At 41.4% G+C, this 15,655-nt stretch overlaps 3 protein-coding genes across 3 annotated transcripts; 1 reads left to right on the top strand and 2 right to left on the bottom strand.

Moving 5' to 3' along the window:
• The first annotated feature begins 7 nt into the window (after nt 1–7).
• On the top strand, nt 8–4,228 carry LOC112193245 (DEAD-box ATP-dependent RNA helicase 38). The gene is made up of 8 exons (XM_024333319.2): nt 8–357; nt 460–753; nt 848–1,078; nt 1,368–1,433; nt 2,034–2,438; nt 2,521–2,647; nt 3,594–3,679; nt 3,861–4,228. Exons 1-8 carry the CDS (start codon nt 88–90, stop codon nt 3,915–3,917), a joined length of 1,536 nt encoding a protein of 511 aa, XP_024189087.1. The 5' UTR covers nt 8–87; the 3' UTR covers nt 3,918–4,228.
• A 397-nt stretch (nt 4,229–4,625) lies between these two features.
• LOC112194202 (protein PELOTA 1) lies at nt 4,626–5,553 on the bottom strand. The gene is made up of 2 exons (XM_024334446.1): nt 5,322–5,553; nt 4,626–5,194 (listed from the first exon to the last, which is right to left on the bottom strand). Exons 1-2 carry the CDS (start codon nt 5,551–5,553, stop codon nt 4,626–4,628), a joined length of 801 nt encoding a protein of 266 aa, XP_024190214.1.
• A 1,948-nt stretch (nt 5,554–7,501) lies between these two features.
• Nucleotides 7,502–9,745, bottom strand: LOC112194201. The gene is made up of 3 exons (XM_024334445.1): nt 9,115–9,745; nt 8,324–8,517; nt 7,502–8,236 (listed from the first exon to the last, which is right to left on the bottom strand). The coding sequence occupies exons 1-3, from the start codon at nt 9,743–9,745 to the stop codon at nt 7,502–7,504; spliced, it is 1,560 nt and encodes a 519-aa protein (XP_024190213.1).
• Between the last annotated feature and the right edge of the window lie 5,910 nt (nt 9,746–15,655).

Below are 15,655 nucleotides of genomic sequence, written 5' to 3'. Positions count from 1 at the left end.
ATAAAACCTCAGACCCTTCCAGAGACCTCAAAAGCTTTAACCCGTCCGCGACTCCACCGATCCAAACTTCATCTTTTACCGCGCGATATGGCTGAGACTGACACTGCCGCCGCCTCCACAACGACGCCACCAGTCGACACTTCTTCCTCCACCGACTCTGTCACCAGTGCACCTCCTCCGCCCCCGGCGAAGCCCGTGATTAAATGCTGGGCCGACGAAGAGGATGATCCGCCGGAGGAGCCGGAGAAAACCGAAGCTCCTCCGTCTACTTCAGACCAGCCGGAGCTCGAAGTCGCCGCATTGAAGATCACTGAGAACAAGTTCCTCGACGATCCTGAAGACTCTAATATCAGCGCCGTACTCTCTCTCTCTCTCTCTCACTTCTATTCTCAATTTGTTGGATTTGATAGAAATTAGGGTTTAGATTCTTACTTAATTTGGGGATTGAATTGGATTCAGGTTACGGCCGGCGACACGCCGTACACGTCGGCGAGTACTTTCGAGGACCTGAATCTACCGGAGGCGGTGCTCAAGGGTTTGTATGTAGAGATGGGCTTCAAGAAGCCCAGTAAAATCCAGGCGATCACTTTGCCTATGATTTTGACTCCCCCGTACAAAGATCTGGTTGCTCAGGCCCATAATGGTTCCGGGAAGACGACCTGTTTCGTGCTTGGTATGCTCGGCCGTGTTGATCCCAATGTGAAAGCTCCTCAGGCTCTCTGCATTTGTCCCACCAGAGAGTTGGCTATTCAGGTTGAGTTTTCGAACAAAGCTGTTTACTTGTGATGCGAATTGAATGAAGTTGGGAGCTTTTTAGGGTCTGAGATAATTGTTTTGAATGTGGCAGAATATGGAGGTTCTTCAGAAAATGGGGAAATACACTGGGGTTACTTCGGAGTGTGCCGTCCCTGCAGATAGGGAGAGGAATGCACCTTCGCCTAGCTTCCGGGCGCCAGTTACGGCACAAATTGTGATTGGAACTCCTGGTACTATCAAGAGATGGATGTCGACGAAAAAGCTGGGTGTAAGCCGCGTGAAGGTCCTTGTTTTCGATGAGGCTGATCACATGCTGGCTGAGGTAAGCTGTTTTATTGATTTATTGCATGTTCTATTAGGTTGTAGTGAAATGTCAACTGTTGTACACAACAGAATTAGCCTTTGGGACAATTGATCTTAGGTCTTTGCTCACTGTTTAACACTGTCGAGCTTCTTCTGTTCATGATTTTAAGCATCCTCATTGTTTGATCTTTTAAGCCATAAGTGATGCCGCAGATATTGCATTTGATTGATTGCTGATAAGAATTCATTCAAAAAAACTGATGCTTTTTTCTGTAATATTTGTTGACTACCTATATATTTCTGTGCAGGATGGCTTCCAAGATGATTCCTTAAGGATAAAGAGGGACACAGAAAAAGTTAGCCCTAACTGCCAGGTTTGTGAACCTAAGTTTGAACTTCCATTGCACTTAAAAGTTTGTTGCATGATTTACATAATCTATTTCAATATCTGTCAGTGAGATCACCTCTTTTTTAAGGTTCAAGAAAATAAGTGTTGGCATTGCTTCCCATTTCATTCATCATTAATTGTTTGAGGATAATAATCAAAGTTAGGCTAGGAAGTATAAGTTCTTAAATGAGAGTTTTGTGATAAACTATCTGTACTGTTACTTCTTGAATACTCGATAAGATTAAACATTTTAATGCCATGATTAGATCACCTTGGTATTAAAATAAACATTATTATTCTTGGTAGTGGACATAAAGGATTGTTAATGGTGTACCTTGGTATTAAAATGAACATTATTATTCTTGGTAGTGGACATAAAGGAATGTTAATGGTGTACCTTGGTATTAAAATGAACATTATTATTCTTGGTAGTGGACATAAAGGAATGTTAATGGTGTAAGAATTTACCGCTGCTTGAACTGGGAATGTTTTGTGTATTACATTATTTACATCTGTGGATATAGTATGAATGCATAGAGTTGTATGGAGTGGTGGCTGAATACTTTCTTATTGTATTTCTTTTCAGGTTCTTCTGTTTTCAGCTACATTTAATGAAAGAGTCACAAATTTTGTCTCAAGGGTTGTGAAACGTGGTAACAATCAACTTTTTGTCAAGAAAGAAGAGCTATCTTTGGAGGGTGTTAAGCAGTACAAGGTGTACTGTCCTGATGAACTGAGCAAGATTGAGGTTATCAAGACCAAAATTTTTGACCTGGGAGAAAAATTAGGACAGAGGATTATATTTGTTCGGACAAAAAATAGCGCAAGAATGTTGTATCAACAACTTTCTGATGATGGTTATGCTGTTACTGCTATTCAAGGTGCCCTCAACACCGAGGACAGAGACAAAATAATCAAAGAGTTTAAAGATGGTTTAACCCAAGTTCTCATATCAACTGATGTACTTGCCAGAGGCTTTGACCAACAGCAGGTGCTGGTTTTGTCTCCATTCTTTTTCTCTTCTAGCTTATATGCCTCACAAGATTTACATGCTGACATGATACCTTTTGTAGGTTAACTGTGTTGTCAATTATGATCTTCCGGTCAAATATTCACCTGGTCCCCGGTCACAACCTGTAGAACCTGATTATGAGGTGTACCTGCATAGAATTGGCAGGGCAGGGCGTTTTGGTCGCAAGGGTAAGTTTCTGATTCCTGTATTTGTCGTATGGACTTTTCCATTTATATTTTCTATTCTGTCCCTTTCCATATATTGGGACTGCAACACCGAAAAAGGAAAAAAAAAAGGAAAAAAAGAAAAAGAATACTATTTTGACTTAAAACACAATTATTTAAGGATGTAGAGCAAGCACTTATATGGAGTACATCTCTGAAATTTCCTGTATTATGCAAGGGGTATTTGCATAATTGGCAATGCCCATGCACTTCTCATTTTTCACCCGTTTGGATGTGAATATCACAAATTGAGAGCGTGGAGGAGTTGGTACTTTAACGGGAGGCAGTCTCTTCAGCACTGCGTATGAATATTTTTTATTTTCCTTTTGTTCTTTTTTCTGGTGGGACAATGACTTTTTAAGTTGGTCCTGTTGTTTGAAAACCTGCTTCTACAGGAAGCACATTATGACCTCAATAACTTGTAGAGGGGTGCTTTAAATTGTTGAGTAGTGCTAGTGGCTGATTTTGCTATATCTACTCAGTCATCAGCTCCCACTAATCACTCATTGGGAACCAGTCATGGCTCTTGTCAATCCTGCTGAGCTTAGTTCAATCTTCTCGTCTTGAGGTTGATCTTTTGCAAATGGGTTTATTGTTTGCATTTATGGATTGCATTTGTGGTTAATAGATCCAACTCACTTGGCTGATGTGCTGGTTGGATTGGCAGTTGTTAAGAATTGCGATAGAAACTTATTTTTAGGGAGATGCTGTATGTTATATGGTACATGTTCATCACTCTAAACACCAGTGCTCCAAAGCATCTCTTTAGAAGAGCTGTAACTATCCAATTAATCCCATTTGCATTGATCATGCTTTTCCTTGAGACAATTTTTTGTAGTATAAAGATATTGCATTGATATTTATAAATGGAGACATTGACCAAGTGGTGTATACATATGTAATTCTGCAGGAGCTGTGTTTAACTTGATTTGCGATGATAATGACGAGTTGGTCATGTCAAAAATTGAGCAGTATTTTGACATCAAAGTACCAGAGGTAACTATTCTTGCACCTTATCCTACATAAATTCTGCCTTTTGGAAGCGTCTAATTGTATACATCAGGTTGTGAGAGGTTTTCAGAAGTTCCAAAATTGTTTCTGCTCTGTACTTGTTAGAGGTTAGATTATTGGGGAGAACTTTAAACTAGTCTGATTGCTTTCTTCTTGCTTTCTCCAGGTTAAAAATACTGATGAGGCTTTTGAAGGGGCTCTTAAAACAGCTGGCTTACTGTAAGTCCATAATGACCTATACAGTTTTCAGTGCAACCAGTTTTGGGGCTAATAGAATAGTTGGCGGCAACGCAGCAGAGAGCATTTATCAGATCTTGCAAAGATTTTGATTTGTAATTCTCATTTGATTATATTTATAGATCTATGGGGATTTGATGGGTTTGTTGTCTAGTTCTGTAAATGTTACCCTTGCATAACAAAACAGGGCGAAGATCTTTAAATTATCCATTATTGTGCCATATGTGTTATGACTGTACCTGTCTGCCTTTCTGGTTCTGTTGATTTCTGAATTATCATTATTGATTTGCTGTGCCATATGGATTCTGATCTAACTTGTCTGCCTTGATTTGTTTCTGCTTCTGTTGAATTATAAACTAAAACATATTGTTCTTCCCTCACATGCCTTCTCCTGCATCTTTGGTGGAGGATGTGCGGTGCAGGGAAGAGTGATGGCTACTGGTACGGTGCACACCCGATATAATAACAAGCAAATAAATCAATTTTTTTTTCCTTTCTTCTTCGAGGGGAAGCGCATATGTTGCATTCCCTCAAGGTCTCATGCCACTAAACTAACAAAATTGTCGATTACAAACAGATTAAACAAAAATGAAAGCCTATACAGTACTGAGGGATTTAAGAAACCATTTCATTAAGATCAGGCAGTGGAAACCTCAGAATTACCGCAATGCCGCTCATATTAGCTAGCTCCTCCCTAGCTGGATACATGCTCGGACGAAAACTCAAACGCCTTCCCTCCTGTCTTTTTCTCCGACTCCACAAACCCTCTGTACTTATACCTCGTCTCAATCTCTACACTCTCATACAAGTCATCGGTAATCAATAGCGTTTCAATGGCCTTCAACTCATGCGCCATCTCCACATTCTTGGTATCATAACACACTCGGTCCAAATCCGTTGTTGGCAAATCCGAAAACTCCTTAAAAGCCTTGATCTCCATCACAGCCTTGGTGTCTCTGACCAAGTTCATCACGGTACTGTCATGCAAAACCTCAAGCAAACTACTGTTCCCGTCTTTCCCTTTGCTCCTCGTGTTAAAAACGACAATGCGTTGCTTGTTGTTCTCTACTGACTTGACCTTCAACCTATTCGCCTCCGCAATCATAAAACGACGGAACTCGTCCTTCGCGTTTCCCTGACTCCCTATTACGACGCACCGTACGACGCTCAGATCAACGTGCTTCACGAAAGCCTGGAAAATGTTCCCGAAGTACTTGTTAGGGTTGGAGTGAGTTTCCACCTTGGCGCAGAGTCTTGGTCTGCCTGGGCCCCACCAAGAACAGTTGTGCGAGTCTTGTTGGCTGTAGCAGAACTTTTTGAACCCTTGGCGCAGTTTCTCGACCGAGACCTTGTCCCTTCTTGACGTGCTAGTTGGTGGTGAGGGTCGTGCCCTGCACGCTCAGGGTGGACGAGTCCTTGTGGTAGTCCACGGCTGTGATCGAGATTTCGTGAATGACCTTCATGCGGGAGCTGTATTTGACGCTGCGGGTGGTGGCGGCGATGATGACGTCACCGGGGGAGATGAGATTGAAAACAAACCAGACGTCGTCGAGGTCTTCGGGGAGGATCTTGACCGTCCCTCGTTGATTCACAACGATATTGTTTTCTATGACGAGTTTCATCTATCTATCTTGTTCGTTCTTCCTCGTTTTCTTTGATTATCTTGGAGAATGGAGATGCTGCTAGATTGAGGGAGAGCTGTACTTGCGGTCATTCTTTGAATCGTAATTTTACGTTTACCTCTGTTAATTTCTTAGTGGAGGATTACTTTCGCTTTAAGAAACTTGTAGGCCTAAGGATTCATTTTTGTAGACGGTTTCCTCTTTGGTTTAGGAGTAGTTGTCCAGAGTGTCAATTTTCTTGCTTTGCTTATCCTAGTGTCATGGGAGTCGTATATATGGGGGTCTGTTAAATAACCTTCTGATTGATAAGTCACTATAGTTGGTATGTACATGAGGTGTCTGATTGAGGGCTCATGTGTGTGGCATAGAATTACTGTGTACGTTGGCCGGATACGTGCAGTGAAACTATGCACTAAGAGCATGCCTGTGTGCCTGAGCCACACATGTATAAGCATGGACATTAATTTGAGAGGTAGCATACGTGGCCATTAATTGTATTATCAAGCAGGTATATGTGAGCTACAATCGCACACTGATCGATTGCTCAGTAAGATATACAGATGAGAGGGAATTTTGAGAACTTAGCTTTGGGTGATCGGAGCAATGAGAGATGTGAGCCAATCCAAAAGCTGCAAGTGGTCATGGCCGGATCAAATATGCAGGTCATCGTGGAATAGAAGTTCAAAAAGGCATGGGCCATGGTGGGCTACAGCCCACACCCAAAATTTCTAAACTTAGAATTTTTTTTGGCCATATATATTCTTTGCTTGAAGAATTTAATTGTATTTTTTTTTTTTGAAATAATATGAAGTTTTATTAAGAGAGAGCTCAGCTTACATTAGTACAGTCTGAAAGTATCAGATCTGTAATACAATATGGGGCTTGTGTAAACCAAGCCTCCTTAAGACTAGATTCAAAGCCTATACTAGCCAACCTATGTGCAAGCCGGTTGCACGTTCGAGGCACAAAAGTGATCTGAACCTTCGGTATTAGTTTCTGAACCCCCAGAATGTCATCAACAATACTAACCAAATCAGAGCTAGCATTTTGAGCAATGTCCTGCACTGCAACAAGGCAGTCAGTTTCAAGAATCACTTCGGCTAGGCGCAGTTGCCTTGCAAGATCAAGGCCTTCTCTAATAGCTACCAATTCCACTTGCTTCGCAGAGCCCACATGTGGAATGGAATGTGCAAAAGCTGCAATGAAGTGGCCACGTGAATCCCGAGCCACACCACCTATTCCCCCATGCATTAGTGGTGATAAGTAAGCTCCATCAACATTAATTTTAATGTGATTACCTTCAGAAGGCTTCCAACGTTGTTGGTCGGGCCTTTTGGAACTGACTGCAGGTGCTCTGACTTTGTGAAAATCCTCTAACCATGCCATGGCACTGCACATGAGTACAGAAGCAGGCTTCAAACTATTCTCCCATAGTACATCATTTCGGTTCTTCCATAACGACCAAATGATCATCAATAATTGCTCAAACACCTTAGGTTTAAGCTTGAGGGCAACTTCCAACATCCATTCCTTAAAAAGGCATGTTAGGAATCAAAGAAGAAGCTAGATGAAATGGAGAAGCAGAGAGAAGCTCAATGGCCAGCGGACATTTACAGAAAATATGTGTGGTGTCCTCCACAGTGGCGGAGCACAATAGGCATCTTGTATCACCATCGTAACCCTTAGTCAGTAGCCGATCTCTAGTAGGCAAAAGATTCTGACATGCCCGCCAAACACAAATATGTACTTTGCCAGGCACCCTTGCTTTCCATAGTCTACGCCATAATTCACTAAAAGGATCACCGTTAGAAGAAGTAGTGAGAACATGTCCCAAAACCTGTTGACGTGCTATCCAATAGGTTGACTTGACCGTAAAGAAACTCCTCTTTTCCGGTGCCCACATGGTTTTATCTGCCACTGTTCTTCTACTCAAGGGAATAGTCAAGATCTACTCTGCAATAACAGCTGGGAATAGAGTATTAATAGTAGCATGGATCCACGTACGATCATGTGGATTAATAAGATCAGAGACCATATTGTGGGAAGAAGAAGGTCTTGATTGTTGAAGTAGAAAGCTGGAACAGTGTGGAATCCATTGATCATTCCAGATATGCACATTTGACCCATCTCCAATTCTCCATTTAACCCCTGCCTTCAAGATAGGTCTACCCTCAAGGATACTTCTCCAAGAGAAGGATGGAGCATCTCCTAGTTGGGCCTCCCAAAAAGTGCAGTTAGGGAAATATCGAGCTTTAAACAAGCGAGCAACTAAGGAGTCCGGGTTCGATAAAAATCTCCATCCCTGCTTAGCTAACATGGCCAGATTATATGCATAAATATTTTTAAAGCCCATACCTCCTTCTTGCTTGGTGAGGCACAATTTTTCCCAGCTACGCCAATGAATCCTCTTTTTAGCATCAGTGTCTCCCCAAAAGAAAGACGCACAAAGTTGATGAATATCATCGCACAACCCTTTTGGTAACAAGTAGCAATTCATAACATACAACGGCATGGTCTGAACCACGGCTTTTATGAGGATCTCTTTACCCACACTACTTAGAAGTTTAGCCTTCCAATTCACCAACCTTTTGGTCAGCTTCTCCTTAATGTACAAGAATTTAGCTGTTTTTGATTTACCTACTGTCAAGGGCAAGCCCAAATAGCGATCATGCTCCTCCACACACTGCACCTCAAGAATAGTAGCCAACTCATTCTACAAATCTATAGGGACATTTCTACTAAATACCACACTACTTTTTTGAAAATTGACCCTTTGTCCAGAAGCTTTTGCATAAATATCAAGGATTGCCCGCACATGAAGGCATTCTTGCACAGTTGCCTCACCAAATAAGAAGCTGTCATCAGCAAAAAATAAATGATGCAGAATAGGGGCTTGATGACACATCTTCAAACCTATGATAAAACCAGACTCTACCGCCTGAGATAACAATGCTGACAAACACTCTGCACATAGAATAAATAGATATGGTGATAAAGGATCACCCTGCCTGATACCACTAGTTGGACTAATCTCCGTGGTCTATTCCCCATTGACAAGAATAACATAAGAGACAGATTAGACACAACTCATAACAATGGCAATCCATTTGGAATCAAAACCAAGTTTAGTCAACATAGCATGCAGAAAGCGCCATTCAAGGTGATCATATGCTTTACTAATATCCAGTTTAAGAGAGAAAAAACCTTCTTCCTGATGTTTCAATTGATGCATGAAGTGGGCAGCTTCTGTAGCTATCAGAGTGTTGTCTGAAATTAAACGGCCCGGAACATATGCACTATGCAATGGAGAAATAATTTCTGGAAGCCATTTATTCAATCTGTTTGCAACAACTTTGGAAATGATTCTGTAAACAACATTACACAGAGCTATAGGGCGAAAGTGAGAAGCATCAGTAGGGTTTGGAATCTTTGGGATAAGGCACAAGTAAGTAAAGTTGGACTCAGTCCATATATCACCATGATCAAGGAAGTTTCGAATAGCTACATAGAGATCCATACCTACAATGCTCTAATATTTCTGAAAGAAGAAGGGATACATGCCATCAGGTGCGGGACTTTTGGATGGGTGCATTTGGAACAAAGCTGTTTTGATTTCCTCATCAGTATAGGGCTGCAACAGGGCTAAGTTCATGAGTGGTATGACTCTCATTGGGGTGGCTCTAAAAATCTCCGAAAGAGCGGCATCATCACAACCCTCAGTGGCAAAAATATTCTTGTAATAATCAACCAGAATTCGACTAATTTCATCAGGGTCAGTTGTCCATTCCCCACCCTCATTTTTCAAACCCTTGATTGTATTTCTGCTGCGTCTATTAGAGGCTTTACTATGGAAGAAGGCAGAGTTCCTGTCCCCTTCTTTTAACCAAACAGCTCTTGATCTCTGCCTCCAATATTTCTCCTGTTGCGCTAGGATTTGGCTATGTCGCACATGCAGGAGACGTTGCTCCTCATACTGTTCATGTGAGAATGGCCTCTTCATGATATCATTCATTTTAGCCTCGAGACTGTGTAGCTCATTCTTTTGTTGTTGAAACTCAGTAACATGCCATGCCATAAGTTGCTGACCGGTGTTAGCAATTTTTTGTCCTATTTGATGCAAAACATTCCCAGTAGTAGGTTGGGACCAATGTCGTTGGATGAGAGCATTGCATCGCTCATCACCATGCCACATTTCCTCAAATCGAAAACGCCTACTCGGCTTGCGTTTAGAAGTTCTTGTAGCTCTCACTTCAATTAGAATGGGACAATGGTCCGACTTACTGGGAGTAGTGTGAGAACTCTACTGTATGGGTACAAAGTGCGCCACCCTTGTGATTAAAGGCCTCTATCAAGACGCTCCTTTGTGAATTTACTCGACCATGTAAAACGGCTACCAAAGAATCCCATGTCCATAAGACCACAGTCAATTAGTGTTTGCCGGAACTTTGCCATTGGCGCTACAGCACGAGGAGGCCCACCAGACTTCTCTGCCTGACACAGAATTTCATTGAAGTCGCCAGCAACAATCCAAGGTAAGATACAAGGTTCTGCAGCCAAATCCCGCATCAGATCCCATGTTCTATCTCGATCAGACGTTGCTGCAAAACCATAGATCCCCGTGAAGCGATATTGCCCAGGGTTTCCCGGTTCCCCCATACTGACATCAATATGATGTGGAGATGAGGAGCGTAAGTCGACGCTCAAACTAGCGTTCCAAATCACAGCGAGTCCCCGTGATCCATCTGCATGAGAATAGCAAAAGTTTCCAGCAAAGCCAAGGCTTTGAGTGATGGCATCAACATGATCTGGCTTGGCTAGGGTTTCTGCTAGGAAAATCAGACTAGGTTTCTTCAACTGGACAAGATCAATAAGAGCCCTTTGGGTTTCATTACACACAATTCCACGACAGTTCCATACAAGGATGTTGTCGTGTGTTAGCATGGCCGGATGCAGTGGACACCGACCAGTTGGGTGCGGCACTAGGGTTTAGCGGCGCTTAGGGTTTGGAGGTTATCCCTTGAGAAAGTTTTTTTCTGGGAAAAACCAGACTTGAGACAGAAGCATTTAATTGTATTTTATTTCTATTCTACTTTAAGAGGCATATTGCTTGATTTTTTGGGTAAATTAGGCCACAAATATAGTGGTTGAGAATTGTGCTTTAGATTTAATAATTAAATATTTTCTATGCTATTCAAGAGCGCATGATAAAATTTGAGTATGTATGTTATATATATATATAATTTGTTTTTTATCTTAGATTTTTGTTATCGAAATTCTTTCAAATGTTATATTGTTGATTTTTTTTAGATCAATTAGTTATTTGAATATTTGATATGTATTTAATATATGATGGGGTTTAATTTAAGGAAAGAATAAAACATTTAGTTTTTTTTTTTAAAGTAAGCATTAGTAATTTTTTTTTTTAGCCCACCTCATTTTAAAATCCTCACTCTGTCATTGGAGGTTCAGCTGTTGTCATTCGTCGAAGAAGTGCTCGGAGTGGTTTGCAAGACTTGAATGAGAGAGATGAGCTGACGATGATGAGAGGATGGCGGTGATGACAGCAGTGAATGAGTATTGTTTGGCTCCGATCTAGTTTGGGGTAGCAAACAGTCTCTTTTCAATGCACGAGCGTGCCAACACTGAGAGTGTAGTCGTCAGGGCGTCCCCAGACCTGACTTATTCTTAGACGTTGTGAACGAGGAGAGAACCAACGTCGTCACATGATTCTTTTCTCTGCCTTACTAATAAGGACTTGCGGTGTGATCTCTTGTGTCACCGAGTCGATACTCAACATTGTAAGTTGAGCAGAGCAATCACCAGGAAGTAGGAGAAAACACCGATTTTGCTAAAGCGTGACTTTAGCTTTGCTGGGTTGCTAGGGCGTGGCCCTAGCTTCGCTTATTCAACTGACGTTGAGGGTATGTTTGCTCCGGATAGACTTTGGATAATCTGAGAGATTAGTTGATTGAGAGGTTATGTGTGTTTGTTCCCTTGAAACCTAGTATTTATAACTAGAGTTTCGATAGTTCCTTGCCATAGAAGGATTATTGATCGAAGATTCCTAACTGCTACTTGAATCTTATAAGGGCTGTTTTTCTTATGGACTCAAGAATGGGCGAAGTTGTAACCCAAAACCGAGTAGACTTATTATTGGGCCGCAGGTATCGGCACTGCTACACTCAACCCTCTTTAAGGATATTGCCAAAAAATATTTTTTTGGCTCAAACATGTATGTTGGGAATTTCAACAATGATAGAGATTGGTGGCGGTCGATTTGCAGCAAGAGCAGAGGACGTGCATCCGGATTCAAGCGTGCATGTTTTGGTCTATCGTTTTTGAGGTTACAAGGGTTTATCGAAGCCTGACAGACCGTGCTTAGCGGAGGCTTTTGAGTTTCAGCGGATAACGCTTGGCAGAGGCTCGTCGTTGTTATGTTTGTTGTTGGCGGTGATTGATGACAGATGAGCGGGAGGCTTTTGTCGCTCATTGAGCATAATTAACGGGAAGAGACCCTTGTTTGTTTTTCTTGGGCCTATGCTTGACATTGGCCTCTTGCCGCTGATGATCGATCCAGAGACTTGGCGGTTGGATACAATCGAAGAAGAAGGCTGAGTGGAAGAATGAGAAGAAAGCTAAGTGCCCAAAGGATTTTACTGGATGTCCAAAGTAGATTAACTCGTTGAGCATGATGTCGGTCAGGGAGTTCCATGCTTGATGTACCTTTCAAGTGATGAGTTTCCTAATTGATATGATTATGCCTGCTGGCAAGGCATGACGCTTTGCAGTGGGAGCTGATGATGATGGAAGAAAATTGAGTGATGATCAAAGAACCAAATTAGATAACTCAAAAAATGAAAAAAAAAAAAAAAAAAAATTCTTTGAGCTCTGTTAAGCTAACTTAACGGATGGTGAGTGATGAAGCCTTTGCGTTGGCTTCCCATAGATGACGTTAATGTTAACGTTGTCGGGTTAATGTTAAAGATAAAGGTTTGTGGTTCCCTCTCAATTTGGGGAGGCTTCATCTACTTAAAAGCTTTAATTATGTGTTGGGCCTTGTGGCCTAAGTTGGTTACAACATGTGGATGTGATGCAATGAATTTTAAGTGGGAGGAGGGATCTTTTTAAAAAGTAAAAGAACCTCTCTTCTTTACATTTTCTTCAATATGGGACAAGAAGTCTCAATTCTAGTTCTCAAAAGCATGTTGTGAATGCATCTTAGTAAGGCTGGGAATGTGGCTTTCCAATCAGGTCTTGGCCACTTCTGACTATAGGGTAGCTTGGATGTCGAGCTGCATGATGCATATCGCGGATGGATCCCACAATGACTTGTGGGCCTACTAAGAGGGTGTTACCTATGCTTGATGATATAGCAAATCCTCCATATTAGTGGGGTTATGTACAAAGAGAGAGAGGGAAGCAGGGAGAGTGGAGTGGCAAAACCAGAGTTGGAATAATAGGTCATAAATGAGTTTGGGGCCTCTTTAATAAGGGAAAATAATAGGAGCAAAATTGTATCATCAAAGGCGGAGACAAAACAGGCAAACAGGGGAGCAAGGGCAAATTAGTCCACAATTAACAGGCGTTGTATGTTATAGTAGAATTTATTGCAGGTTAGTAAAGTGTCTAAGGTATGAAATTTATTGTGGATTAGTAAACATTTTATTTGAGCTGAAAAATGCTTTGTCATTACTGAGAAAATTTTCAAAGATAATAGCCTTATTGGAATTCATAGATTTTTTAAATTTATTAAGAAATGCCCATTATCATTTGATTTAGTGTCTAGTTCTCACATTCGTAAGTGGGAGCTCTTTTTTTATCAGCGAGTTCTGACCTATTGATAAGTTATAATTTTAACATTGTAGATGAGTTCAATTCTCAACCGGACCACAACCGACTCCCATTCCTTTGCCACAGGTTCAACCCACTGACTGAACATGACCACTGATTGAACTAGAGTTCAAAATTAGAAAACCTACTCTGAACCACTGCCCCTAACATACAGCAACCGTTTAATGTCTTTTTGATTCCCCAAACCCAGCCTCCAAGCAACCAGATCCATATCATCCAAGAAAGAGATACGATCTCTGTGCTCATTTGAAGAACAAGATATTAATAGCCATTGCCAACTCGAATATGAGAAGAAAGAGAATGCAATAAACTTCAGCAACCCACCAGAGAAACAAATCAGACATGTCTAGCGGTATCCAAGTCACATCAAAGAGATTGAAAGCCAACGCCGGCTAGAGACACCGCGGGACAGCTAGGTAAAGAAACCAAATTCTTAACTTCCAAAAGCTAGTTTGCTCTCGAATAGAAGAACCATCTCAGACTGACGAGATGATTTATTCGTAAAACGAGAGATCAGGAGTTGACTAGTTGTTGTATTTATGAGTTCATAATTTGATTAAAAAAAAAAATTAAAGAATTTCTTTTGAAATTCGGGAGTCGTGGAATTTTTGTTCTTTTTGTTTTTTCATTAAATAGGCTCTAGGCTTACCCAGCCTGCTTGGGTCAAATCAAATCTTACCGTTAGAGCAACTCCAACAGCTTCCCTATAATTTTTGTATTATAAAGAAGCAAAAGTCAAACCTTTAGCCTATTTTTCTTCTCCAACTCCAACAGATTCCCTAGTTTACAGTAATCTATAAAATCTCCATATTCTTCTTTAAAATTTTGGAGTTTGCTGTAAATATAGGGAATTTGGTTTTCTCTCTCCTCACTTTCTCTAAAATAGAGATAATTATATGGAATCTGTTGGAGCAAAATAGGCTTATTTTTCCCTAAAAAAGAGAAAAATCAAAATATAGGGAATCTGTTGGAGTTGCTCTTACCCGTTAATTGGGGGTTCCTTTTATTAGGTTGGTTGGCTGAAGGAACAGTTGTCAACACCCAACCGAACACACAATTAGATTAGAGATCTGGGTCGCCGCCGCCTCTGTCTTCCTTGCTCAAGTCCCTCAAAAAAAAATGAAAAAAATCGAGGCACTCCGAGCTGTTCTTGATCCTCTTCTTCCGTCCTTCAAAGAATCAGACGGATATTTGCGAAGATGTACGCGGATGATGGCTGGTGGTGCGCTACTGTCTTTCGTGTTCATTGGAATCTTATTAATATACTCCCTCTTCCTGTTTGTCCGATCAGCGGTGCGGACGGACGATGTGTCGGAGCTTGCATATCCCCAATTCCGGATCGACTCAGCTGCGGTGTTCGAACTGGAGACGACTGACTACGATTTGAGTGCGACATGGAACTTCACGCTCGTCGCTTCATACCCTAATTATGGAAAGCTAGCTATTTTCGACCGTGTCCGAGCATTCGTCTACTACTGCCCCAAAGACTACATGTATTTTGGGGACAAGTACGAGTACTCCCTCGCAAAGAAGCAGTTGCCTCCTTTCTTTATGTACGGAGGGAACGAAACCCGGCTTGATTTCAGGGTCGGAGTAATTGGGGCTCCTGTCAGCCCTGACGAAGCCAAACAAATCTCGGTGGGGAAGACTGTCGTTGGGTCGGTGAAATTTGGGTTGATGCTGATGACCCCGCGTAAAAACACGACCGATGACACGAACGGGTTTATTCGGTTTTGTGACCCCATTGAATTCATATTTTCCTCCCCTACTAATAACACCGGAGTTTTTACAGGTCAGTCAAGGGCATGCAATTTTGATTAATCATCTATTTGGTTAGTTTTAGGTGTTTCGAGGTTTATGGATTCGTTGCGCTTGGTGAAGTGAAGAATGCAGTTCAATATATACCAGCAGACAGATTGTACATTACCTTTTAATGGGCAAAATTTCCCTATATTAACCATTCCAAACTGTTTCTGTTTTGTCATTGTGTTGAAAAATGTTACCATCTTCTTCATTGCTGTTGTAACCAAACACAGTTCACCATATAAGTGTAATGATCCATAAATTGTTGGTAAAGATGGTTGCAGTTTGTGGTCCTTCAAAATCTGATTAGTTATGTTCTCAGAAATGGCCTTTTTCCTTGAGTTTATTCCTTTCCAATTTAATTGTATTCAACAGAGGTCGGCGCTTTACTTTGATAATGGATTGCTTGGGATGTTGTTGAGTTGCACTTGGTTTGTCCTGAGTGCTG

This window comes from Rosa chinensis, chromosome 3 (assembly GCF_002994745.2).
Source record: "Rosa chinensis cultivar Old Blush chromosome 3, RchiOBHm-V2, whole genome shotgun sequence".
Classification (NCBI taxonomy): domain Eukaryota; kingdom Viridiplantae; phylum Streptophyta; class Magnoliopsida; order Rosales; family Rosaceae; genus Rosa; species Rosa chinensis.
This window is presented reverse-complemented; position numbering and strand designations above follow the sequence as displayed.

Coding starts and splice junctions, on each gene's coding strand:
- LOC112193245 (XM_024333319.2), top strand. CDS start 88: ATGGCTGAGACTGACACTGCCGCCGCCTCCACAACGACGCCACCAGTC. Junction 754..847: donor CCAGAGAGTTGGCTATTCAG/GTTGAGTTTTCG, acceptor TGAATGTGGCAG/AATATGGAGGTTCTTCAGAA. Junction 2,439..2,520: donor GAGGCTTTGACCAACAGCAG/GTGCTGGTTTTG, acceptor TACCTTTTGTAG/GTTAACTGTGTTGTCAATTA.
- LOC112194201 (XM_024334445.1), bottom strand. CDS start 9,745: ATGTGGCATGGTGATGAGCGATGCAATGCTCTCATCCAACGACATTGG. Junction 8,518..9,114: donor CAAAAGTCCCGCACCTGATG/GCATGTATCCCT, acceptor TTCTATGTGCAG/AGTGTTTGTCAGCATTGTTA. Junction 8,237..8,323: donor CAAAAGCTTCTGGACAAAGG/GTCAATTTTCAA, acceptor CTTGAGGTGCAG/TGTGTGGAGGAGCATGATCG.
- LOC112194202 (XM_024334446.1), bottom strand. CDS start 5,553: ATGAAACTCGTCATAGAAAACAATATCGTTGTGAATCAACGAGGGACG. Junction 5,195..5,321: donor GTCCACCCTGAGCGTGCAGG/GCACGACCCTCA, acceptor GGTGGGGCCCAG/GCAGACCAAGACTCTGCGCC.